The sequence below is a fragment of the Gekko japonicus genome, unplaced genomic scaffold, assembly GCF_001447785.1.
Source record: "Gekko japonicus isolate JY-2015 unplaced genomic scaffold, Gekko_japonicus_V1.1 scaffold914, whole genome shotgun sequence".
NCBI lineage: Eukaryota > Metazoa > Chordata > Lepidosauria > Squamata > Gekkonidae > Gekko > Gekko japonicus.
This window is the reverse complement of record NW_015160240.1, coordinates 274,107-298,026: the sequence shown is the minus strand read 5'-3', so window position 1 is coordinate 298,026 and position 23,920 is coordinate 274,107. Positions and strand designations below refer to the sequence as shown.

The 23,920-nt window shown below is 46.4% G+C and overlaps 1 protein-coding gene across 1 annotated transcript in view; it reads right to left on the bottom strand.

Moving 5' to 3' along the window:
• FBN3 (fibrillin 3) overlaps nucleotides 1–23,920 on the bottom strand; it is a 248,900-nt gene that overhangs the window by 45,362 nt on the left and 179,618 nt on the right. Inside the window, exons 35-43 of the mRNA XM_015413252.1 lie at nucleotides 19,141–19,266; nucleotides 17,938–18,063; nucleotides 14,922–15,071; nucleotides 13,096–13,167; nucleotides 9,517–9,642; nucleotides 9,183–9,308; nucleotides 7,579–7,704; nucleotides 3,638–3,754; nucleotides 1,014–1,142 (exon numbers count right to left, since the gene is read on the bottom strand). Of these exons, the coding sequence (XP_015268738.1) occupies nucleotides 1,014–1,142; nucleotides 3,638–3,754; nucleotides 7,579–7,704; nucleotides 9,183–9,308; nucleotides 9,517–9,642; nucleotides 13,096–13,167; nucleotides 14,922–15,071; nucleotides 17,938–18,063; nucleotides 19,141–19,266 (1,098 nt within the window). The remainder of the gene's footprint in view (nucleotides 1–1,013; nucleotides 1,143–3,637; nucleotides 3,755–7,578; nucleotides 7,705–9,182; nucleotides 9,309–9,516; nucleotides 9,643–13,095; nucleotides 13,168–14,921; nucleotides 15,072–17,937; nucleotides 18,064–19,140; nucleotides 19,267–23,920) is intronic.

Sequence of the window (23,920 nt, the reverse complement as noted above, 5' to 3'; positions counted from 1 at the left end):
CAACGTCTTGGATTTGGGGGGGGGGGGGACTCTATGGCTACCATAGAGTTTTTGCCCTGAACACTAGGGTGTCACTGCGCGATGGCCCCAGCATGATGACCGGAGAGACGTTTTTATAATGCAATAGATACTATATTGAAATTTTATACAAATATCCACAAAGTGTAATTCAACATTTAAAATGCTAAGTTTATAAATCCTTAGAAAAATCACCTAATAGTTCATACATAAGAATCACAATGTATTAAGAGAATCACAATATATAACAAAGCTTCCGGCTTGTGTCTTTGTTTCGATCTTAAACTTCCTCAGAAGTAAATTCTCTTATTCATCATTTTGCATTTAGTGAGTGTCGTCCATAATTTCCTCTTTGCTTTTCAAAGCTTATGTTCCAAATAGGAAACAACAACCTTCATGCTAGGCTCCAGTCCAGTCTGCTGCGCGCTGTTGAATGCTAGAATGCAAGGCGCGCAGCAGACTGGACTGGAGCCTAGCATGAAGGTTGTTGTTTCCTATTTGGAACATAAGCTTTGAAAAGCAAAGAGGAAATTATGGACGACACTCACTAAATGCAAAATGATGAATAAGAGAATTTACTTCTGAGGAAGTTTGGGATCCAAACGAAGACACAAGCCGGAAGCTTCGTTCCATATTGTGATTCTTATGTATGAACTATTAGGTGATTTTTCTATGGATTTATAAACTTAGCATTTTAAATGTTGAATTACACTTTGTGGATATTTGTATAAAATTTCAATATAGTATCTATTGCATTATAAAAACGTCTCTCCGGTTGTTTCTATATTCTTATCATTCTCAACTGGGAGGTCTCTCATGATGACATCACTAGTGGCGATGTCATTGCACTGCACACGCTTTGCGCACGAGGCAAAGACATCCCAAGGAGGAGCCAGGAGCCCCCCGCTGCAGGAAAGGTAAGACCCGGCAACCCTATTCGGACCCCATGCCACTCAGATGGGATCTCAAGGAGTCAATATTCAGAAGGCACCCACCGACACAGTTCTTGCCATCTGCTGTGTGGTCGTAGCCTTCCTGGCAGAGGCACCGGAAGGAGCCGATATTGTTGATACACTGTCCGTTTCGGCAAACCTGCCCAGCTAGAGAAGAGCATTCGTCGATATCTGTGGGGAGAACGGGAAAGGAGGCAAGCGTGAACATTTTCAAAAACAAAGAGCGAGCAGATTGCCCCCCAACTGTGCCATCCCGCCTCTTTCTGCTTTAAATAGGAGAATTTTCAAAAATTCATGTAGAAATGGGAGAATATGTAACTTGCTGCAGCTTTCAATTGATTTGCAAATATTCCCCCTGTTCTGTGGTGATGGAAAGTGCCATCAAGTCCCAGCTTGACTTATGGGGCTTTTGTGCATTCTCATTTTCCTCGCTTGTAAATTCCTGTTTTGGGGGTTTTTTTGCTCCCTCTAGTGGTTGATTGGAAATTGCACTGCTTTACGTTTGTCATAAAAACATGCAGTTTAAATCTGCAGGGAGATATGCTGGACAGAAGTTGGTGTAATATTGAATCGGCCACTAGAGGGAACAAAACATGTGCAGAAGAGGGGAAACCCCCCCCCCAAAGAAACAGGAACTTATAAGCAAGGAAAATGAGAATGGGGGGGAAACCCACAGTGACCCTGGGGGGTTTTCAAGGCAAGAGAGGTTCAGAGGTGGTTTGCCATGGCCTCCCTCTGTGTAGCAACCCTGGACTTCCTCGGTGGCCTCTCATCCAAGTACAATTCACAGCCGACCCTGCTTACCTTCCAAGATCTGACGGGATCGGGCTAGCCTGGGCCATCCTTCTGTGTACGCTGATAAAATAGTTTGTATGATTCTATTCATGTGGAGTTTTATTGTTGCACACTCCACCCCCAAATAATCCTTTTAATTTTGGGGGGTGGTATTTTTGCATTTTTATATATGTGTGTGTGTGTGCATGTGTGCGTGCGTGCCCGTGCCTGGAAGTCATGGCAACCTCTGGAGGTTCCTACTGGGGCATGGAGGACATTCAGAGAAGTGGTTTAATCGCCTGCCTCTGCCTCCTGGCCCTGGTATTCTTTGGAGGTCTCCCATCCAAGTACTTGCCAGGGTCAGCCTGAGATCTAACAAGATCAGGCTTGCCTGGGCTATCCAGGTCAGGGCCACCCCCAAAGAATCTTTATGCACCAGTGCATACAATCATGCCCAGGATTTAATCAGTACACATCTGTACAAAGGTAACAGAGGGGAAAATATGTGAAGGGATGGAGTATTGTGAGCAGGGGTTATTTCCTGCGGGAGCACACAGGAGCGGAGCTCTGGCAGTAATGAGCCCAGGGGGCGGGCACATGCAACAAGCCCCCCCCTGCTCCCAGCAGCCCTCAGTCGGGCCACGAGGAGCAAGAAGCAGCCAAATAAGTTGCAAAGCCCCCCCCCCGGCCCACCTTCAGGTACAAGCTCTCCCTCCTCTATGAGGGCAGATCTGAGCGTCCCCCCCCCTCCATAGCTAGCAATCCAAAACAGTCCAGTGGAACCTGAGCGGTGGGTGTTGCCTTCTGACACACCTCCGGTGATGTCAGGGTGTGTGGCATATGCAAATAAGTTATGCTAATAAGTTATGCTAATGAGCTCCTGCACCTCTTTTTCTATGAAATGACCCCTGGTTGTGAGCAACCGTGCATGATCAATGCTCTGTACAAAATCTGGAATTGTATTGTCTCAGGCACCCAATGAAGGTGACGGGCAGGAGATTCTAGACAGGCAAAAGGAAGTACTTTTTCACTCAGTGAGGAATAAGCTTGTTGGATGTAGTGATGGCCATGAGTTTAGTCTGCTTTTAAAGGAGGATTTAGACACATTCAGAGGTGCTATCCATAAATGGCTATTTGCTACAATGACTGAATGGAACCTGAATGCTTAGAGGTAGTCTACTTCTGAATACCCATGTTACGGGTATTTCATTGGCTGTACTTTCAAAACAAGATCAGGGCTGCATCCACACAGTGGCAATTCTTTGTGTTGCTTTTGTTACTGTGGTGAATGGAAATGCATTTGCAGCAGCAATGGAACATCCACATGTTTAACTGAGCAGTACATTCCTGCCTGTCTCATGAGGTCTTGCACCTTCTCCTCCTCATTCCTTTCTATGAAATATGGACAAAAACTGCCTGCACCTTTCTCCTTATATCTCCACAACAAAAAGAGCTAGACTTACTTTCCCCCCCTTTCTAATGAAACCTGAGAATCCGCAGGAACTAGTGGATCATGGCAACATTATTATGGTTTTGCACAAAGCACAATAGCAACTATTGATTTAATAAAGAAGGCCTCCCCCCGCCTTCTGGTGATACAGTGGGGAAAATGGGCACTGCATGAGACTGATGAAAGGAAACTGGTGCCAATGAGGGCGGGACCTTTGAAAATGTGCACCTTCCTGTCCAGAAAGTGCCACTGGGCTGCATTCTTTCAAAAAAGATCGGAGCAAAGTAAGGGGGAAACCTCAAAAAGTGGATAATAGGAGGGGGATGCTGTGTGGAAACGGTCTAGGTCACTTGGAACACTAAATCCGAGGAGAAATGCATCCCTACCAAAAGCATGTCCAAGGCCTCTCCCACCTGCAGCGTGCCAGCCGGGACTCTCTTACCCATGCAGTCATTGTTGTGGGTCAGCTCAAAGCCAGGGAAGCAGAGGCAGTTGTAGGACCCCACTGTATTCTTGCACGTGCCATTCCCACAGGGCTGGCGGTCGCACTCGTCGATGTCTGCGAGGACAAAAATGGGTGGGTGGGTATGGATAGAAATCTTTAGCACAACACTGTCATGTGTTCAAAGTACAATGACCCTGTACGGCAGTTTGGAATTGTCATCTTCATCTCCCGTATCGTGGGAACCATGGGGGTGGAGAAAGCCACTGGCTGGTCCATGGCGGGATCTGAACCAGTCGCTTTGTGACGTGTATTGAAAAAGGGATCCCAAAAACCGTTATAACGTGGTGGTTTAGTGGTTAGAGCACCCGCTTTGAATGCAGAAGGTCCCCCGTTCAGTCTCCAGGTAAAGGAATCCAGGTGTTCAGAAAGACCTTTCTCTGCTCGAAACTTTGGAGAGTCACAGTTAAAAGACAGAATGGCGGTGGTCACACACACATTAAATAATCCACTTTCCATCCACTTTCAATGCACTTTCCAACTGGATTTTGCCAGTTCGCACAGTACAATCCAGTTGCAAAGTGCACTGAAAGCGGATTGAAAGCGGATTATTTAGTGTGTGTGACTGCAGACAACGTTAACCTAGATGAAACAAGGGTCTGACTCTATAAAAAGTAGCGTGGTAAATCCCAGAGCTCGAACTATGGGCTAAGGTCTTAGCTGGAAGACCCCGGTTCAGTGGCAGAACACCAGCTTTGGATGCAGAAGGCCAGTCAAAGGAGGTACATTTGTGTCTATCTGCTTGGAATTTCTTCCTCTATCCTCGTATGCAGATCCTTACGCACTTTAGATGAGGAGGCTTCTAGCCTATGAAAGCCTCTGCCACAATCTGTCAGGCTCAGGTAGTTTGCCCAGCTGTACCTGCTGGATTACTGCCTTGTACCTTATTGATACCTGAGCTGTTGTAGAGTCCATCCATTGCAGTTGTAACGCTTGCCTCCTATGCTATAACCTGTTCCCCTTTGCCATTCCTGAGGGGGGGGGGAAGTGAGTGTATGTAGAAGTAGCGGTGCCAGCCTCAGTCATTCTTCTAAGCAGCCCCAGAGGCTCCTTTCACATGGGAAGGTGTCCTTGGAGAAGTGCCTTTGATTAGCTAGACGGGGACCGTCTATCTCTCATGGTCTGGACAGTAATGCTGATGTGTACGAATGGAATGTGTAATTGTGACTATATGCACCATTTCCCGCCCTTGCACCCCAGTTCTGACAAGAGTTCAGTCCCTGCACATCTCATACCTTCTAATAAAACTTTCAACCAAGAAAGTGTGTCTGAAGAGTGACTTGACTGGGGCTCTGACACAATCAGTCTTTAAGCTGCCAGAAGACCCATTTCTGGATATTACCCTTTAGATCATGCCCTCCCCCAGACTTTTGGAACATATTCCACAGAGCTCGCTGTGGTGTAGTGGTTAAGTGCAGTGGACTCCAATCTGGGAGAACCGGGTTTGATTCCCCACTCCTCCACGTGCAGCCAGCTGGGTGACCTTGGGTCAGTCACAGTCCTCTCAGAGCTCTCTCAGCCCCACCTAACTCACAAGGTGCTAGGGATGCCAGTCCCCAAGTGGGGGCGGAGGATCCCGATTTTTGGGGCTCTCCCCAAACACCGGCCAGCTGGGGATGTCCCGCCCCCAACAGTCATCTGCAGCCCCGCTTGGAAAGAGCAGGAGCCGTTCGTGTCTGCCCCGCAAGCAGCAAATTTGCAGCTTGGAGGGCAGGTGGCATCCGCTCTTTCAGCCCCACCTCCCTCACAGGGTGTCTGTTGTGGAAAGGGGAAGGGAAAGGAGTGGGCACTGAGTGCACCTGCCCCACAGGTCACGGATTCGTGGCTTGCAGGGTAGGCGGGCGTGGCACCCACTTTCCCCCAACCATTTAAAGGGAAGGTTCTCTTTAAATGCTTCGGGGAAAGTGGGGGGACATGTGTCCATGGCACTGTGTCCCCGACGTGATGACGTCACTCTGCATGATGTCAGGTTGGGGACAACCCCTCCCCTTCTCAGGCTGCCCCCCAAATCCCCTCGCTGGGGAGACGATGGGACCTGGCAACCCTACAAGGTGTCTATTTATTTATAATAATTTGCCGGCGTAATACAGCCGGTTAGCATAAAACATTTAAAACCAGTTAAAACAATCATACAATATTAAATGTGCTCGCCTTGGTAGTCCATCCGTGAGTTAGGGGAGCGTACTATGAGATGACATACTAAGATCCCGACTTAGTAGTATTCCAGTCTCCCACGACAGGGCCGGCCCCCACCACAGATGTTATTGATAGTAATAGTTGGCGGTAGTGGAGGGCAGCTCCTAGTTGAAAGCCTGGTGGAAGAGCTCTGTCTTGCAGGCCCTGCGGAACTTGAACTTCTTGAACAACTCCTTGTTGTGGGAAGAGGAAGGGAAGGTGATTGTAAGCCACTCCAGGACTCCTTCAGGTAGTGAAGGGCGGGGTATAAAACCTCTCTTCTCACAGAAATTAAGAAAATTACCAAACTTGTTTTGAAATGGGTCCAAAGGACTTGGGTACAAAGTCCCTGGAGGACTGCTTCCATCCACAGGAACTGGCTGGGGGTATGAAGCCAGCGGTAAGACGTAAGGTCGGTGGCTTGTCCTTTTGCAGGGACTGCCCCTTGACTGCGAGACTCTCTCCCCACAGAATTAACATTAACACCACCTCCTCTCCAGGCAGAACCCTACTCCAGAGGGCCTTGGAGAATAACAACCTGGTTTTATTCTATTTTTACTTATTTATTTCTCAGATTTATACTCCGCCCTCCCAGCCAAGGAAATCTTGAGGCTGTGGTGGATTTCCTGGTTTTAAGACGTTCCTCTGCATCTCGTTTCTGTGCAGTCCTCCCTCCAGGGACTATGTGGGTCAACCACTTGATCCAGAGTAGGTTTATGAACTAGATAAGACTGACAGAGAGCGACTGGCCCAAGGTCACCCTGCAGAGCAATGTTCCCTCTAAGCTGTGGAGTCTTGTGAGCAAAAGTTCTACTTTGTGAGCTACCAGCATTAAAGTTGTGAGCCAGCGATTTGGCTGCTGCATCAATTAGTTTGCTCTGGAGCCATCCTTCCTGAGCTATGACAAAACTGTGTGAGCCAGAGGCTAAAAAACTGTGAGCTAGCTCACACTAACTCAGCTTAGAGGGAACACTGCTGCAGAGGTGAAGGTAACTTAAATTTTATCCCAGTGGACTGGATCTAACCATGCCCCGAGGAACCTTCCTTCAGCCTAAGGAGCTTTCCTCATATTTAAGGGACTCTTCCTCCAGCGGAAGAGCCACTTAAGTTGGCGGAAGTCTCCTTAGGCTGGAAGAAGGATTTCGACATTGGTCAGAGGAGTGGGAGGGTGGAGGTCGGATCCACCCCAGTATTGACTCTCTTGGAATGCTCAAAGGAGGAGATGGGAGATACCATTTTGGCTACTTTCTTGTCAGCACCCAGGCTCGGCTCAGTTTTACCCCCATCAGCCAGTGAACTTCATAGCGAAGGGATCAGACAGAGGAGACGAAGGTCACACTTCTCAGTCCACTCTTGCAATACAGCCTGCAAGCTCACATAGCCCTGATTTGCCTAAGGCTCTGTGCAGCGGAGGAGAGAGGATTTAACCCTTCAACCTCAGCTTGTTCTTTCTAATCTGATAAACCTCAGGACAACCCTGTGAGGTAGGCTAGGCTGAGTGTGTGTGACTGGCCTAAGGGCACTCAGCAAACTTCCATGGCAAGATGGGGATTCGAATCTGGGTCTCCCAGAACCTAGTGTGGCATTCTAGCCACTAAACCACATGGTCAGGTTTTGTTTTCAAGTAAGAAGGCAGTCGATAAATCCTTTCAATAAATTAAATTACATTGGCAATGCTTCCCCCCGTCCCCCAGACGCCTACCCACCCATGCACATGGTCAGATCCCCGGTGGCCTTGAACCCGTTGTAGCAGATGCAAAGGTAGCTTCCTTCTGTGTCAACGCAGTCCCCGTGACTGCAGACGTTGGGGATCTCTTGGCATTCATTACGGCCTGGAAGAAAGTGAAAAAGCAAGCAAGAACCCAGACCCATGAAAGAAGGAAGCTCTGTGCACCATCCCTGGAAAGCAGACAGAACTCTGGGAAACCCTCCCATGATATCCCCCTCCTTGGGGGAGGCACCACTGTCTCTTACAGCACTTGGCTTGCAAGGGTCTTCGTAGTTCTTACGAGAAGCCTAGACGTTATACCCATTTTACAGATGTAGTAACTGACACTGGGACAAGGCAACAGTTCGAAGCAGGAGACTCAAGAAGGGCAGGAAAAAGAAAATCAAGGAAGAGGCCATCTAGATCTTCTGTCACTGAGACATTGTGGCCAAGCACAGAAACAACATCCCCCCAGGATGCTATTTAATTTGTCTTCTACAGAGATGGCAAATATAAGGTCATGTTTCATAGAATCATAGGGTTGGGAGGGACCTCCAGGGTCTTCTAGTCCAACACCTTGCACAGTGCAGGAAATTCACAAATACCTCTAAGTCCAGTTTATCACAGTATTTATAAAAGTAATTCCGGAATCAAAGCATGCACAGTGGTTCTTTGTTTTCTTGTGTGTCTTTCCCCACTCTGACAGCAATGCACATGCACGCTTTGAAAAAACACAGACAAAAAGCAATGTGGATGAAATTATGCATATAACTCTTTCTGTGTGTTGTTTAATGATGTGCACATGTGCTGCTGGGTGCTGGGACAATACAGCAAGGAGTCTTGAAACCATCCCATCGAGATTGCTCTTTTGCAGATGTTATATATGTGCCAGTGTACATCAGTTACATTAGAGGGGGAAATAGACACAAGTGCACAGAAGGAACTGAAAGCCATGTTGAATGGATGGAACAACGAAACAATGGAATGGTGCATGAATGAAACAATAGAGGACTTATAATTCATTGGTCCCACTTAAGAAATAAAACCGGCTTCCCACTAAAGAAACACAACCAGCTAATTCAAAACTTCAAAATTTGGGGGTGGGGGGGTAGGGGAGATTTTTGGTGATACATTTGGGGCACTTCCGCATTCTCATTCTCCTTGCTTGTAAGGTCCAGTTTCTTCGGGGGGGGGGGGCGTTCTGCCCATGTTTTACTCCCTCTAGTGGTTGATTCAATATTACCAGTTTATTTTCAGCCTATCTCCCTGCCGATTTGAAATACAGGTTTTTATGCTGAACATAAACCACTATAATATCAAATCAACCACTAGAGGGAGCAAGACGCATGCAGAACAGCCCATCCCAAGAAACAGGAATTTCTAGCAAGCAAAATGAGAATGCAGGAAAGCCCTCAGTCAACATTGTAAACGGCCATACATAAACATGTTCATGCCTTCCAGATGGCACACGCCTGATCATGGATTTACATGAAGTAATGGCTGAAGGCAAAGCCCTAGAGTCAACAGTCATTCCTTGGGGCTACTGATTGCCTAGTAAGAGGCCTTGATTCCTGGGGTGCAAAATAATTTTCCCAGTCTTACCTACACATGCTCCACTGGGCGACAGCTTGTATCCAGAGGAACATTCGCACCTGTAACTGCCTGGGATGTTCAGGCAATCGGCATTGCGCTGACACAGGTTTTCTCCACTGCTGCACTCATCAATGTCTGAAGGACGAGGGGAAGAGAGAAAGATGTATATGCAAACTTACTTTGCAGGCCCCACATTCTCAGAGTGAAGGGCGAGGTATAAATCCTCCTCCTCCTCCTCCTCCTCTTCTTCTTCCTACCTTTGCTGACCTCAGCACTGCTGCACTTCTTTTGCACTCATCTCCTTTCCCCCCCAATCCCCCCCACCCGTGGCCCTGTACGCTACCTTCACAGATCAGCAGAATGTTGTTGTAACTGAATCCGATGGGGCACTCGCAACGGAAGCTGCCAATCTGGTTGATGCAAACCCCGTTGGTGCAGATGGCCGGGATCTCGCTGCATTCATCAATATCTGCAGAGAGATGGCAAATTAGGGACAGTGGAAATTGTCAGACCCCTACTAAAGTAGTGGTGAGGGGCCAGGCAGAACCACAGAACCTTCCCAGTCTTACCAATCCCCAGTCCCAATGAGTATCCAAGAAGGTTCAGAATTCAGAGCCCCCAAATCAATATTCTCTCATCAAATGGTGATTCAGATTAAAATGGTAGCACAGACTTTGAAACACACATATTTTTTAATTCACAATTTATTAATTTCTGTAGTGCACAATAATACAAAACATTAACCTTATTTTCCAACAATCCTACAATTATTTATTAATAATAGAAAGTATTCTCAAACTAATCCCTTAACTCCTATTATACCCATTATATTACTAACTAAGAATTACTTCCTATTCTAAATCATATTATCTTATAGCACCCTGTAAATGTGCTTCCATTCAATTTCTGCAATTTCCCCCCATGTTCGCTTTGAAACACATATAAGGATGAGTGGCACAGTTTCAGGTGACTGAAGGTCTGGCACTGAGATACAAGGTAACAAACTCAGACCTTATAGGATAGAGTTTGCCTGGCACCTAAAAGACAACAAAAATGGCTTTGGAAGAACCTTGCTGGGGCCACCATTGAAAAGGTCCTTTTTCTGGAAGACTCATACCTAGCCTCCAAAGGTACAGACAACTCAGGTTTTTCCTGCATTCTCATTTCCCTCTCTTGTGTGTCCCCGTTGCTTCAGGGTTTTTCCTGTTCTGCGCATGTTTTGCTCCTTCTAGTGGTCGACTGGATACTACATTGCTTTAGGTCTTGCATATCTCCCCGCAGATTTAAACGGCAAGTTATGCTGGACATAAAGTGACATAACACTGAATCAACCACAAGAGGGAGCTAAACATGTGTGAAACAGCACCCCCCTGAACACCCAAGAGAGGAAAATGAGAATGTGGAAAAGTCTTCGGAGAAGGTGATCTGATGACGTTTGCAGCTGATTTACTGGACAGAAGATGGTTCTCCCCACTCCCCGAGTCCCAGTCTTTTCCCACACCTTGCTAATTCAGAAACTTCCCTAGGCTGGTGTCATGATCTGGGCTGTGCCACCAGAGGCCTACTAGGCCCAGAGAGCCTGGCTAGCAGTAGGGGAGGCTGGCCCTACAAACCCCAGAAGGCCTTGGGAAATTTTGGTGCAGATTTTGAAGAAGAGAGCTGGGGAATATAAGAACTGGTACAAGAGAAAAAACTGTTCTTCTTCCCAGGAAACAGAGCCAGAAGAGAGGCTGCTGTGGGGAAGAAACCCTCATCCTAAGGGAAGGGTGAGTAGTCTAAGGCCACTTGAGATAGTGAGCTAGGGACAGTATATATTTAGACGCATTAGGGCATTTGATTTCTTTTCTTTTCACCCACTTACTGTTATTATTCTGCAACTTGTTGTTTGACCTCCTATAAAATAAACTATTTTCATTGTTCACTCTGCCTGGTCCTCACGCCTATTATTCAGCCAAAAGGGAGGTCTGAAGGTCTTGGGAGGGTGCTCTGGGCCTTCTCAAGGGATCCTAAATCCAGAGTGGTGGCAGCGTCAGGTGAAACCCCACCTGAGCCATGACAGCTGGCATAGATGAACAAGCCATCGCGGGATCTCTCTTTCTCCAATCATTTACTCAGCCCCTTTTTCAAACTGTCTCAGTTAATGAACACAACATCCTGTGGCAGCAAGTTCCATATGTTACTTATGCATTGTGGAAAGTACTTTCTTTTCTGTCCTGAAACTACTGCTCAGTTTCCTTAGGTGACTCCTAGTATTAGCAAAGGGGGAGTACTCTCTATCCACTTTCTCTACCAAATGCAGAATTTCAAATATCTCTGTCTCCGCATGAGGCATACTTTATCTAAAACAATTTTTTAAAACCCCAAACTTCCTCATAAGGAAGGTGCTCCAACTCTTAGACTTCTGGTTGCACCTTGTCCAACTCTGCAATGGCCTTTTTAATGACAGGGCACCCAACTATTTTTTTTACAAAGATCAAACCCTGTGGTTACCATTGACAGATTAGTCACATGAAGAGACATGACAACGGCCAACATATAAAGGTAACACAAACACACAAGCCACCTTAATCCGGGAGAACCCAAGGGAGCCACATGTCATTCACCAATATAAAAAGGTGTTTCCTGTTTGCTCACAACTAAGCTGTAAACAAATTCACGGTATATTTATTTTATTTTATTTAACCTTCGATTTGGTACCCCGCTCGAACCCCTAGCAAGGGGTCTCTGAGCGGCTTACAGATATTAGTGGTGCTAGTCACCCTTTTTCCCTAACTAGGGCCACAATGTGTAGGGGATGGGGGAACCTACCAGCACCCCCCTATGGCGGTCGTTGTTCTTTCTTCCGTTGGCTTTTTGGCTTCGGCTCGGTCGGGTCTCCGGCTGGCAGGCGTCTTTTTCCGGCGTTCGGTGTTTGGTGGTGGCTGTTCTCTTCCTCTTCTGCGTGCGATTCCGCCTGCTTCCGGCCCGGCCACGTCCTTCCGGCTCCGCAGGGCTGGTGCTGGGCGTCTGCGCACGCATCTTCTTTTCTCCGCGGCAGCCTCGATGTGCTCTTCCTAGCCACCAGGGATCGCTGGTGCGGACCTCGATCGCGTCTGTCTGCCGCCGCCACGCCACCACGCCGTCTGCTGTTTTGCCGTCTCGAGCCGGTACTCGCCACCGCCATCATCGCCGCCGTCGTTCTTCCAGCCGCCATACAGGGTGCCCCCCACCCATCTAAGGGTGGGTACCCATTTATCTACTTGCAATTAAGTTGCTTTCGAACCGCTGGGTGGGCGGGAGCTGGGACGAAGGTCGAGAGCTCACCTCGACCATGGTGGTACTCGAACAGCCATAGTGGCTGTTCGAATGATGTTACAAGGCAGGCATTTAACTACCTGCGCCACCGATATTCGCACGATACACATGTTACTTAAGACAACACTTGTAGTGCTTCTCCACCCTTACATAGTTCTGGAACAACAATTCATCACTGCTTTTACGGTTGTTTCAAGACTGAGAAATCGGCGCTTGAAAACAAGGCTCTCAAGATAGGAAAGCCAATCACGAAAGTTTGCATGGCGGCCAACAAAAGTTCAAACCCCGATAAATCGCCAAGGCCCCCTTATGGCAATTAAGCAAACACAACTTATCACAGAGGAATACGCTATCCCGATGACTACACCAGAGATTTATCCAAGGGCAGTATGATACTGTTTTGCGTTCAGCCTTTCCTAATAATCCCTAGTGTTAATTTTGCCCTTTCGTACCACTGCTGCGCATCGAGTCAATGATTTCCATGAATGATCCACCATGGCCGCAAGATCACTCCTAGACAGTCTCAGCCTGTTCATGTTTTGGAAGAGACAGCTGCTTTTAGAAAACTTTCTTACCAGAAGAGGGGAAGAGAAGAAGGAACGAAGACTGCGGTTTGGGGTTCACTTACCAATTGGTTTTCCAGTGTGGATATCAATGATGAATCCAGGTGCCTGGTTGCCACAGAGGATCTGGTACTCAGCTGCAAGAGAAAGGGATAGTCAGGGCTATTTTGGAGCAGGAACACACAGGAATGGAGTTCTGGCTGGCTTCAGAGTTGGCCAAGCCCACTACAGCCAAAACCTCTGTCCGTGCATGGCTACAGAGGGAAGGCCTGGAGAGTGACCCCCCCCGACGACTCTGAGGCGGGTGGGCCAGGGGGCCCCCTGGAAGGATTGGGGAGGATTTAAATGCCTCCCCCGCCCTCCCCCAGCCTGTCTAAGGGCCGGCTTGCCCGGGTGCCCCACAGCCATGGGGTGCCTGGGCAAGCCAAGGGAAGGTATGGGGTGTGGCCTAATATGCTAATGAGTTCCTGCTGTTGGGTGTGGCCTATTATGCTAATGAGTTCCTGCTGGATAGCTGCTGGAGTTCCTGCTGGATAGCTATTGGTCCTGGAGACCAAGCCCTATGAGGAAAGGCTGAGGTACGTGGGAACATTTCGTCTGCAGGAGGTGGGGGGGACCCCCAGGATTGCTCTCTTTGAGTATTTGAAGGGCTGTCACTTAGAGGAGGGCAGGGAGCTGTTCCTGTGGGCAGCAGAGGAGAGGACTCGCAGTCATGGGTTGAAATGAAGGACGGGAAGGGACCGGCTGGATATTAGGAAACAACTTTTTTACAGTAAGAGTAGTTGAACAGTGGAATTGGCTGCCTAGGGAGGTGGTGAGCTCCCCTTCACTGGCACTCTTTAAGCAGCAGCTGGACAAACCCTTGTCAGGGATTCTTTAGGGCTGATCCTGCATTGAGCAGGAGGTTGGACTGGATGGCCTGCATGGCCCCTTCCAACTCTATGCTCAGCTTCTCTGAAGCGAGGCAGGAGAAATTCTCCTTGCAAGACCTGAGGTGTGAGCTGCCCATCAACTCTGGTTTGGTGCACAGCATCTGAATCTGGCAAAGGAGCTGCGATTTTAATTTTTTATTGTTAAAAGAATATTAAGGATACAAAGAACAGAAAAGGAAGAGGGAGGTGGGGAGAAAAGCTTATAGAAAATATTTACATTTATCTAGGATATCCATATTAAACATATTGTGTAAAAACAAATAGATATTTTTTTCTCCTGACCCATTCATTGTCATTTTTAACAAGGCATTTGCAATGACAATTACCTCAAGAGAGCAGAGAGATAGTAAAGAAAATAATAAACAACATATATTGTAGATCTATTCCGATTTCTATTTATATTACGTACCTCATAGATAATATGAACTGTGGTAGATTAATATTAGCCATTTACTAAACCTTGTGGAGCTCCGATTTTATTGATTTCATTTCAATGGGGAAAAAATCAAGGGGAGGCTTACAAGTTGTAAAGTAATTTACAACAATAAGAGATTAAAATGAATGCTCAAACAAATGCAAACAGACATGGTTGAAATTATACTGAGAAACATACAAAAAGCCAGTAGCGGAATAAATCAAAATATGAAACAGCTGTAGGAGAGGGTTTGAAATAATGGCTTGGCTACGTTTAACAATGTGGCAGGAGAAATTCTCCTTGCAAGACCTGAGGTGTGAGCTGGCCAGCAGCTCAGGTTTAGGAACAAGCACTTTAGCATGCACCGAACTCTGCTTCAGACTAGTGACTATAAGGCTAAATGGAAACAGCTGGCAGTGGAGAGGAAATCTGTCCAGGTGGTCTTAGCCTAAGCAAACTCAGCTCTTGCCAAAGTGACCCAAGAGGATTCAGAGACCACAAGCCCCCCCTCCCATGTCTCCCCTTACGGGGCCCGATCACTTACGGCTGGCGGGGGTGGGGCAGGGCTCGCAAGGTTTATTCCACGCTTTCCCAATGTTGTAGGAGCAACAGCACATCTTCTTGGTCATGTTGAACGAAAGTTCGTTCTCGCAGGTGTCATTGAAGTTGCGGTAGCAGAGGCTCTTCCGCATGTCTGAAAAGGGCAAGCAAATAATGAAGTCTCTCCCCAGAGATGTCTCGGCCTGCCAGGCCCAGGGGACGTGTCTCACCTCGACTAGCTGAGCAGAAGAGAGAATCCTGCAGATTCTGCAAAATTTTTGCAGAACAAGTTGCCGATTCTCCCTTCCCCACAGCACGATAAAGGATTTGCACCCCAGACAAAGGCCCCAGTCACACGGCAAAGTTGCCATGGGAGAGGCATGGGAGTCCCACGGATTTTCCGGGCGCGATCACACCCCAAAATCTGGGAAGCGCAGTGCTCCCGTGGCGAACCCGTGGCTCCCCGCCGAAGGTGCGGATTAAAAAACTAGTACTTATGAGGTACTAGTTTCCGGAAACCGCGGGCCAAGTGTGGGCGTCTGATCGCGTTTCCGGTGGACTTACATGGCATCCGGCGCCCGTCTCTGCAGGTTGCGCAACAGCGCCCAACAGCGCATGCGCACAAAGAGCGATTGCTAGTGCGATCGCGCGGAGCGGCTTCTGTGCCGCGCTGCAGGATACCCGTCTGGTCAGCATCTCTCCCCTAACCACAGGACCTCGACCGGGACGTGTGCTTGGGTGGCCGCATGTTAGTTTCCTCTGGGGCAATTAGCCACGCCTTCCCCCCGCGATATCCAGCCCGTGTGACCGGGGCCAAAGCCTCCCTTCATCCCAACCATTACAAGAAAAAGAACCTTATCAAGAACACTTAATTAAGTAATAATAATAACAACTAATTGTCATCAAGTCGCAATCAATTTATGGCAACCCCTCTTGGGGCTTTCAAGGCCAGAGACAAACAGAGGGGATTTGCTACTGCCTTCTGCACAGCAACTCTGGTCTTCTTTGGTGGTCCAAGAAATTCTCCTTGCAAGACCTGAGGTGTGAGCTGCCCATCAACTCTGGTTTGGTGCACAGCATCTTAATTTGGCAAAGAAGCTGCGATTTTTTAAAAAGAATATTATGGATACAAAGAACAGAAAAGGAAGAGGGAGATATGGATCGAGGGCTGCGGTCACACGTAACAGAAGCCACACAAGTGAGATGGAAAACAGCCGGAGTTTCCGGGCGCGATCTCACCAGCACATCTGGGAAGCGTAGCACTCCCGTGGCTCAACCGAGGCTTCCAGCCGAAACTGCATGGCAAAAAACTAGTACCTTGGAGGTACTAGTTTCCGGAAACTGCGGGGCAAGGGTGGGCGTCTGATCGCGTTTCCGGTGGCAGCCGGCGCCCGCCCATGTCCCCTTGCAAATAAGGTGGGTTTTTTTGTCCAAGTCTCTGTGGATGCACATGCGCACCCAACGGAGCATGCGCATTTGTCATGTACACAAAAATAAAAAACAGTTTGCCGCGGCGCGCGCTTCTTCGTTGTGCGCCGGCTTGTCCTGTGATCGGCACCTCTCCCTTGCCATGGAACCTCCACGGTACCTCCACAGGACCTCCACGGGAGGTCTGATCACGTAACCGCGCAGTAGTTTGCCCCAGGGCAAACAGCCACGCTTCTCCTCTGCAGTTTCCTGCCCGTGTGACCGGGGCCGAGGACATCCATATTAAACATATTGTGTAAAAACAAATAGATATTTTTTTCTCCTGACTCATTCATTGTCATTTTTAACAAGGCATTTGCAATGACAATTACCTCAAGAGTAATCCAATTACTATTACAATTATCAATCCAAGTACTAGCCAGAGGCCGACCCTGCTTAGCTTCCTAACATCTAATGAGCACAGGCTGGTCTGGGCTATTCTGGCTGTTCATTCAGTTAACACCTTTACAATCACCGAATAGGCGTGGCTACTGTTCCCTTGATGGTGATACTAGAGGACAGTTTTCATTCCTAAAAATTCACTTAATTTTCCAAACCCAAGCCTGCCATTTGGACCTGACAAAAGACATATAGAAGAAGAAGAAAAAGAAGAAGAGATTGGATTTATACCCCACCCTTCACTACCCGAAGGAGCCTCAGAGCGGCTTTCCCTTCCCCTCCCCACAACAGACACTCTGTGAGGGAGGCGGGGCTGAGAGAGCTCTGATAGAAACTAACGGCTCTTTTTCCAGAACAGCTGTGCCAGAACTATGGCTTGCCCAAGGTCATCCAGCAGCTGCAAGTGGAGGAGTGGGGAATCAAACCCGGTTCTCCCAGATTAGAGTCTGCGCACTTAAATCACTACAGCAAACTGGTTCTCCTAAGCTGCCATGGGTCCCATCTAGTGTTCCCTCTAAGCTGAGTTAGTGTGAGCTAGCTCACAGTTTTTTAGCCTCCGGCTCACACATTTTTGTCTTTTCTCAGGAAGGATGACTCCAGAGCAAACTAATTTATGCAGCAGCCAAATCACTTGCTCACAGTTTTATTGCTAGTAGTTCACAAAGTAGAATTTTGGCTCACAAGACTCCACAGCTTGGAGGGAGCTTTGGTCCCATCCCCCCCCCCCCCTTGTAAAAAGCAGAAAGGCTGGTTGTAAATCTCCAAACGAATCATGTAGATATCAGTTAGCTGCTGTAGCTAAGTGTAGCGAAGTGCCCCCATGTTCAGGAGCAGTCTGCCTCTGAGTCACCCACTGCCTTCATGCCTTGACTTCTGGGCTTCTTGGAAGAATCCAGTCCTGAAATGCTGGGCAAGCTAAGAAAGTAACTTTCGGAGTCAAAACCAGCTGTGGATACTGGGGGGGGGGAAGCAGTTTGGGGGGAGAGGGAACAGAGACGTCATTCTGCCTTACTTGAGGACTTCTTGGAGTCATCTGTTTGCCTACTTTGGGGACCAAGGTGATGCACTAAATGGACCTTAGGTCCGATCCAGCAGGGATCGTCTTAATGTTCAAATGCTTGACATTCCTGAGTATATAGCCCCTTGCTCCTTACCCATACAGTTGTTCCCTCCGTTCACTTGCATGTATTCTGGAGGGCAGACGCAGGTGTAGTTCCCCAAGGTATTATAGCAGGTCCCCGGACCGCAGATTCCTATGTGCGCCGAGCATTCATCAATATCTGAAGGGTGTGTGTAAAAAGCAAGATGGTTACCCCAGCATGTCTTGATCTGTAGCCCACATATGCCGGGCAATAACAGCACTCTCAGCTCCAGGAAGGAGGGCGACACTCAATTTAACATTCTTATTCTTCCACAAGCCATGATTTGGAGCATTGGGGATCAGCCTTGGTTTCATGCTTTGTGCGCTCAGAACAGGCTCATAGCTTTGGTGGGGCATCTTGGGGCTCTGCCCCCTCAAAGGCGAGGCATGCCCCACAACAGCTGCTGCCCTTCTCTCCCTCCCTTCCCTCCTGTGACATTAAAAGGGCCCTCCGGCTGATCGATGGGAGCATGTGGCCCGCTGATCAGCCGGAGGGCCCTTTAAATCTTGCAGGAAGGGAGAGAGAGGGGCAGCCGCACGCCTTCCCTGAACTCCAAGCGGTGATTCTGCCACTTGGAGTTCAGGCACGGGCAGCCCCTGCTTGAAAAACACCCTGACTCAGACGTGGAACAGTGCAGGACAGCAGCAGGAGCACATACAGCACAGCTCCAAGGGACAAAGAGACATTTAGATTAGGAGAACTTTAGACAATCCCTCTCTTCTGCATAGATGAACTCTAAAAGTAGCTAAAACCCAACTCTAAAAGTAGCTAAAACCACAAAGAATCCAGAATTCCTGATCTGCAAATTCTTTTTAAAGAATCAGAGGTTGTAATTAAGAAGAAGTAGTAATTGGATTTATATTCCCGCCCTTCACTCGGAGTCTCAGAGCGGCATACAATCGCCTTCCCTTCCTCTCCCCACAACAGACACCTTGTGAGGCAGTTGGGGCTGAGAGAGCTCTGGGAGAAACTCCTCTTGAGAGAACAGCTCTGAGAGAACTATGGTTGATCCAAGGTCACCCAGCTGGCTGCATGTGGAGGAGTGGGGAATCAAGGAACAATAATTTCCATTCTAATAATTCTGCCTCTTTCTGTATTTCTCTATTTCTCTCCATGCTCAAGACATGATACTGGTGCCTAGAACTGTATGAGCTGTCTCCGTGACTGCAGCTAGCACATCTCGCGCTCTCATCTCAAAAAACACCGACGCGGTACCTTCACAAATCCGAGTGTCCTCATTAAGGTAGTAGCCCAGGGGACATTCACACTGGAAGCTCCCAAAGGTATTGACACAATTCCCGCCTTGGCAGAGGCCTGGCAGCTCTTGGCACTCGTCAATGTCTGTTGGGAGGAAAAGGAAGAGAAGAAAGTCTCATTTGTACCAAATTAGCAACCTGCCCAGGGGAAGAGGAGATGAGGTCACCTGTCAAGCACAACGCCACGAGATTTAATGTTATTGCAAAAAATGTATAAATTGTTACTGAAATTTGAGACAGAGGAAGAACAAATTAAGGATTGTATGGTAAATGAGCTAATTTTCTGGGTATAATATACACTTGGAACAATGGCAAAATATGTGGTCAAAGGGTCTTAAATGCACACTAAGTACTAATGTAAAAGAGAACTTTTAGAAAGTAAAATGATGTTTCAATGGTATATGTCTGCAGAAAAATTAGCTAAAATGTTTAAAAATGCCCTACTGTTTCTGGACACCATCTGGACACTGGAGTTTAGGACACTGGAGCCTCTTGGGGTAATTATGTTATAATGTGTGGGGGTTTGGCTGATCTGCTATCGTTATTGATTGTTTTATTGTTTGTTCTCATTGTTGCTGATTTTATGTTGTGAGCCGCCCCGAGCCCAGTTTTGGGGGTAGGGCAGGGTAAATATTTAATTAATAAATAAATAAGTGTTGAATGTGAAGAGTAAGAAGGGACATTTTATCATTCATGGTGGACATGTACTAAAACTAGAAAATTTTGGATGCAAATTCATTCCGTTATTCAGAAAATTTTAAAGATTAATATACAATTTTAAAGATTAATATATAATACAGTTGAAACCAGAGGCTTTTTGTTGGGATTAGAAAGAACACATGAAACTTTGTTTTTGTATATGACAACGGCGGCATGATTACTATATGCTCAGAAATGGAAATCTGCAGTAATACCTTCAATAGAAGAATGGATGGTGAAGATGATGGAGTTAGCGGAGATGGATAAACTTACTTCTGTGATTAGAGAAAAAACTTTAAATACATTTATAGCTAACTGGAAACCTCTAATGGACTTTTTTGCCGAAAATGGGGAAAAAATGAGCTGATGATTTATGAGTTTCAAAGTCAAAGTCAAATACCTTTTATTGGCATACAATATTGAAGAATAAGAGGGTGAGAAATGAAATATAAATAGCTGGTGGCCGACGGCGTGGCGATGGGCGGCTCTCGGATCACTCTGAGCCGCCCGAACCCTTTATCGCTCTTTTTGGGGCTGCCTGGTTTTCGGGTGTGCTCCGCCAGACTTCCCATAGAGAGGTCTGGTGGCAGGGGGCTTTGCCTCGGCCCCTCCTGCAACCAGCAAATGCGGGGGGGTGTCCGTTGCTGCCCTGAAGCGGGAGCGGTTTGTGGGGTAGAGCATGGACGCCATATTCTACTTAGCTGCAGCCAGCCTTTTTTAACCACCTTGGGAATTATAATTTATAATAAAGCAACACGGAGAAGGGAAAAAAAAGAAGAATAAGTGAGAACATGTTTTTGCATTTGTAACTCGAAGAAAAGCAGTGACTTGTGGGGGGGGGAAATATCCCAGACGGCTTTAACTCTAAAGTTGAGTGAGAAGCGGCCGGAAGCTGATCAAGATGAACAACTGGGCAAATGTTTCTTCTTTCTTGTGGGGTAAAAGTTGATTTTCAGCAAGGATTTGTAGCGGTTAAACTGAGTAAACAGAACAAGATTTGGGACTATTGCAATATGAATAAATAAGGCAGAAAAAGAATGGGTTGTGAAAAGAAGATGGCGTTTGGAGAGGACAGTGACGAGCAGAGCAATCTCATTGGTTGTTATTTGTAAATAGGCGTGGCTACATTAGCCCGGTTATGTTTAAAAGGAGCATAAGCTCCCACTGTTTTCTGTTCTGGTTTCTTACTGAGTTGAGTGCTTGCTCGTTACTTCCAATAAAGCTGAATCACTTGCTGAATCACTGTACGAGTCCTTTGTTAGCGCGATCTAACACCCAGCCCTTCCTTCTTTCCTTCCTCCTCCTTCCTCTCATCGTGTCGCCATGTATGAGGGGAAGAAGACGAGAAAGGCCTTGGGTTTGACTGGGGAGGGTGTCGTTGTAAGAAGACTGGCCGGGGGTGTGTGAAAAAAGGGAGGCAGCGGTGAGGGTCTCGCGGGGCGATTTGGGGAGGGGACGGATGGGGGCGTGGAGCGAGGTGACCGGAGGGGTGCTTGTCGGACCAGGTTTCGGCTTGGCTGGGGAAGAGCAGGAAGGAAGAAGAGAAGCGAGACCTTGGCTGCTGCTGATGCATGAGACAGGGCCTTTGTGATCTGGTGCGGCAGCGGTGTTTGAAGCCGTGCATAGCGAGGAGAGATGAGGGAGCTAAACAAGGCCTGGTGTGGGTGCGCGCGTGTGCGTGTATTGCCTTCGTCTCAGGGAGGAGTTGTGCATGTGGATTTTGATGGAGTTTGTGCATTGGAGCAGTTCTCCCCCTTGTTGACGGCGAAATCCAGTCGGTTGCCTTGACAGGGCTTAAATCGTCTCTCTCGCCCACACACACACCCTGGATGAATAGGCAGAGAAGGTGTGTACGGAGCTGACCTGGAAGAACAAGGCCGTCTGGGAGGGAGCAGGCGACAGGCAGCGTTGGGAGGGGGGGAGCTAAGAACGGAAGCTCTAGAAAGGGAATGATGGAAAACCAGGGACATTGACACCCTGCCTGCATTTAAAATTGATGTCTGCTTTTAGAATTGAGAGGTGGTTGTGTGGGCAGAAAGAATAAAATGAGAGAGAGAGAGAGAGAGAGAGATGTAGAGGAACCTTTTACAGTAAATTTTTCTGTGTAGTTCAGTCAGGAAAAGACTTGCTGGGAGGAGAATTTGCCTTCACTTATACGGTTATTGCAGCCAGTGTGAAAGAAAATATGGTATGGAAATCAGGTTTTGCAAGACTGAGCCATTTAGTTCTTAAATTGGGGCTTGATCCTTGCCCCACTGAAGTCATACTGAGTCATTTCATTAGAGCAGGAAGAGGCTGAGATGAAGAAATGATTTGATGTCATAAAGAATCAAATGATCTGCACTTATGGTGTTTTGAAGAAAGATGAATACATTTTTGGACTGACTTTTGGATTTGTTTAAAAAGAACTTTGTGTAACTTAATTCCTGGGGAATAAAAAATGTATTAAATCTAGAAGAACTGCTATATGATCTTCCTCCATATGATGACAACAATCATTATAATGCTGTGTTTTTAATAATGTTACTTGTGTGTGTATGTTTAAGGTTGTCCATTTAATAAATATATGTAAATAAAGAAACCATATAATTTCTGCTTGAAACTGCTGATCCAGAATGGAGATTCTTGAAAGGAAACATCTTTTGCATGCAGATGGCCTTGTTTAGGTTAGAACCTGCAGCCTAAATCAGAATTATATCTAGATCTGTATATATGTGTGTGTGTGTCCAAGAGAGGATACCCATCTGTACCATGCTGCTTTCATTAGAATGTGCATCCCCCTCCACGTTCTGGTACTGTTATTCTCTCATTAATATTCAGCTATTGTTCACCAGGATTTCTCCCTCTCTAGCCTCAGTCCATGGTACCAGATCTGCACTTAGATACTGCACTTAGAAGAGCATAATTCTGACACTGTGTATTCTTAATGTTCTTTATTAATATCTTGCAGAGAGATCTTTGGTGTACAGTTTTTATTCCCTAGGTGTGTCCCAGAGTGGGATCTGTGGCTGCTTAAACCAAAACCTCATAGGTGGTGATGAAACTGGAATAATGGCTGAAAATATCTTTCTAGAGGTCGTTGTATTTATTTCCACAACGGGCCTTTTTCCTAGTTAGTACATATTTGTATAAGACAATACGGTATTTTAGTTCTAATCCAAATAATTGTTCTGTCAGATATTGTTGGGGTTTTTTAAATGTTTGTTTGGCTTGTATTGCTCTTCTGGATGTTTGCAGATTAGAAAATATGTTGAGGTGTAGCTTAGTAGTAATTAATATATTTTGAAATAAGACACTGTAATAGGAGTAAGTTACAAATGTAATGGCTAAAGTTTGGCCTGAAATTATTTATATGAGTTATTTTTGGCATCAGAGATAAGATAATATGCAGCTGTGGAATTTAACAGTAAACAATATATTTTGAAACTTGATAAAGGAAAATATACAAGCTATAAATTCATTAGTTAATGACTGGTCAGAGATGAATATAGGGATAAGTGAAAAATTGTTGTATAATCCTTCAAATGAGTTGCAGTATAGAATTTATGGTTGATAATATATGCACTTTTCTTTCTTTTTTTGTTTGGAAAATAATAAAAATATTGTTAAAAAAAGAAAAGAAAAGAAATATAAATAAAAGAGGGGGGTTCATTTATGGATTTATAGAGAGAGCGAATAGGGAATTAAGATGTACTGATTATAGATGGGAATCAAAATCTATTCTCCCCTTTTTTGATTTTCTTTTTCTTTTTCCTTTTGTGTATTTTAATGTATTTTTAAACCAAAACTTTTTTATTTATCTATAATACATACATTCACAGAATAATACTGTAACATAATTAACTTAAAAATAAAACATGAATTTACAACAAACAACTTTTGTGAGCTATTAATTATTTTAATAGCTGAACAATGTGGCTTGTTAATAAAATGCAAAATGTAAATATTTGTCAGATAATCTGAATAGTGTTTCACAGGGCTTTTTTTGTAGAAAAAGCTCAGCAGGAGTTCATTAGCATAATAGGCCACACCAAACAGCA